Source organism: Lipotes vexillifer, unplaced genomic scaffold (genome assembly GCF_000442215.2).
Source record: "Lipotes vexillifer unplaced genomic scaffold, Lipotes_vexillifer_v1.1 scaffold1011, whole genome shotgun sequence".
NCBI classification, from domain to species: domain Eukaryota; kingdom Metazoa; phylum Chordata; class Mammalia; order Artiodactyla; family Lipotidae; genus Lipotes; species Lipotes vexillifer.
The window spans coordinates 5,224,954-5,227,351 of record NW_006787698.1 but is presented as its reverse complement, the minus strand read 5'-3'; the positions used below and the strand labels follow the sequence as shown (position 1 = coordinate 5,227,351).

The following is a 2,398-nucleotide window of genomic DNA, read 5'->3' as shown; positions in this document are numbered from 1 at the left end:
GGGGGGGGGGGGGGGGGGGGGGGGGGGGCCCGGGTTCCATCCCTGGTCGGGGAACTAGATCCCACATGCATGCTGCAACCAAGAGTTCGCATGTCACAACTAAGGAGGCTGTGTGCTCCAACTAAGACCTGGCGCAACCAAATAAACAACAAAATGGTGCTTGTCAGGCTGTTCCGGGATTCCGGGAGCCAGGCCCCGTGTAATCGACTTGACCTCTGTGCTTTGTAGAAGTGGAGGCAGGCTCAGAAGTGAAGTGAAGTGCCCAGGCCCTACAGCAGGGAAGGGCCCGGCATCCGGGCTAGAGCCACAGGGCAAAGCTTATTTAAACCCAGCCAGTGGGTCTGTTCGTGCCCCCACGCCCATGAAAGTATCCAGGCTCGATGCTCCTGTGGCTCTTCCCTGGTGTGCGGGGGACTGCAGCCTGTGCCAGGGGGACCATCACCGAGGCACCGCGCACAGCCCCGTTCACGGGGTCTGCTGCACGGTGTTTTTATGACTGTGGATTACGGGACCTTTTGTTGTTTGCTTGCTTTTTCTTAACCCACTACCATTGTTTAGAAATCCGTCTAGACAGGCCGGAACAGAGCCACAAGCAGAGACCTGGGGTGCGGGGCGTGTGCCCCGTGCAGTGAGGACACCACGGCAGTCCTGGCGGCTGGAGGGCCCTGTGCTGTGGGCGTGGGGACCCGCTGGCGGCACCTCCGATCTCACCGCCTCCCGCCCCAACACTGCCGGCCCGAGCTCGGCAGCCCTGGTGCCCTGGGTTGGCAGCTCTGCAGGCTGCTGCAGCAGGAACAGGCTGGGATGCCCCGCCTGGAGCCCACCAGCTCCAAGAGCACTGCTTGTAGGGCCGCGTGGACTTGGACTTGAGTCCCAGGCCATAGAAGGCTGAGCCTCGGTCTCCGCATCTGGGGAGCGGGGCTGTTGGCCTTGGACCAGGCTCCAGCACCCGGCACGGGGCGGGCATGCAGCGACTCGCCTGCCCGGGCCCCGCGGGCTTTACCTCGTCCTGCTCCTCCTCGCTGTCGTCGTCGCTCACCACCGGCTTGGCCCTGGAGCCACGGCTCGGCCGCCGCCGGCCGCCCTTGAGCCGGTCCTGGGCCTTCTCCTTCCGGCCCAGCTTGATCTTCACTTTGACCGAGCGAGCTGGGGTGGGCACCGGGAGGCAAGAAGATGTGAGCTCGGGGGAGCATGGCGCCTCGGAGCCAGGGGCGTCTGGGAGCCGCGCGGGCTTCGGGGGCCCTCAGGTGGATGTGACCCCACCCCGGGGATGGGCTGCGGCCCCGCCCCAACGCGCCCCTCCCCCACCCCGGCCCAGACTCACACTCGGACTCCGAGCCTTCCTCCTCGCCCTCCTCTTCCTCCTCACTCTCCTCCCCTTCACTGTCTTCCTCCTTCTCGATTTTCTGCCGCACGCTGGTGAAGACCGACTGGAGGACGATGGAGTCTTCGTAGATCTGGGCGGAAACACACGGGGCTCAGGTGCGGGGCACCCGCTGGGCCCCAGTCCTGGCAGAGGGACCAGCTCGATAATCCTTTCCCAGCCGGTGCCCCAGAGAGCACCGGGTTGATGAAGTGGTCCCAGACAAAAGGTCCGCTGTGTCCGTTCGGAAATGACCACACGTTCCTCCCTCCCTTTGAAGAATTGCACCGAGCGCGTTTTTAAAGGCTCTGAGAGGGTCTGCCGTAACATTAGAAACGCGTGCCCCTCGTCGAAGCCAGCATCTCCCCCAAATATATGACTATCAGATCTCTTTTCCGAGAGGCACCCATCCCGACACTTAGGCAAACTGCTAGGCTAATAAGGCTGTGTGTGTACATGAATTTCATCCCAGGGTGGGACACAGCACAGGATTCCTCTCAAGAGAGTCCCCGAGGGAATTCAAAACAGATCCCGAGATGTACGCGGACTGTTCCCAGGGTCACCATGGATGGATGGCACCGAGTCTACTTCCTCTTTTTAGTTTGTTTTTATTTTCTGCTATTTTTTCAGTAATACACACACATTGCTTCTGTAATGAGTAAAATAGTCCAAGTCGGAGGGAATCTTTTTTAAAACCAGTCAATTCACAGGTGGGGGGTTGATGGGCGTGTCACCCGGGGCTGGGGGCTGCTCACCAGGGAGCCCTCCAGGTTGAAGGTCTGCGCGTTCTGGCACAGCAGCATCACGTCCTTCTCTAGGTCGTTGAGGCTGCGGTACTTGTGGCTGCGGATGCGCTCCTGTGGGTGGGAGAAGCGGCCTTACCTCTGGACCCCCTAGCACCCGGCGTCCCGCTGCCTGACGAGGTCACGGCTGAACCCCCAGGCTCTGTGCAGAGTCGGAGGCCCAGCTGTGGGTGCCGGGGCGGGGGGGCTGCCCGTCACATCCTCAGGACCCCAACGGCCAACGCCTGGCTCC

The 2,398-nt window shown here is 62.1% G+C and overlaps 1 protein-coding gene across 1 annotated transcript in view; it reads right to left on the bottom strand.

Moving 5' to 3' along the window:
• Positions 1-2,398, bottom strand: part of SMARCA4 (SWI/SNF related BAF chromatin remodeling complex subunit ATPase 4) — a 91,245-nt gene that overhangs the window by 2,574 nt on the left and 86,273 nt on the right. Inside the window, exons 31-33 of the mRNA XM_007460759.1 lie at positions 2,119-2,220; positions 1,325-1,457; positions 1,004-1,146 (exon numbers count right to left, since the gene is read on the bottom strand). Coding sequence (XP_007460821.1) covers positions 1,004-1,146; positions 1,325-1,457; positions 2,119-2,220 — 378 coding nt within the window. The remainder of the gene's footprint in view (positions 1-1,003; positions 1,147-1,324; positions 1,458-2,118; positions 2,221-2,398) is intronic.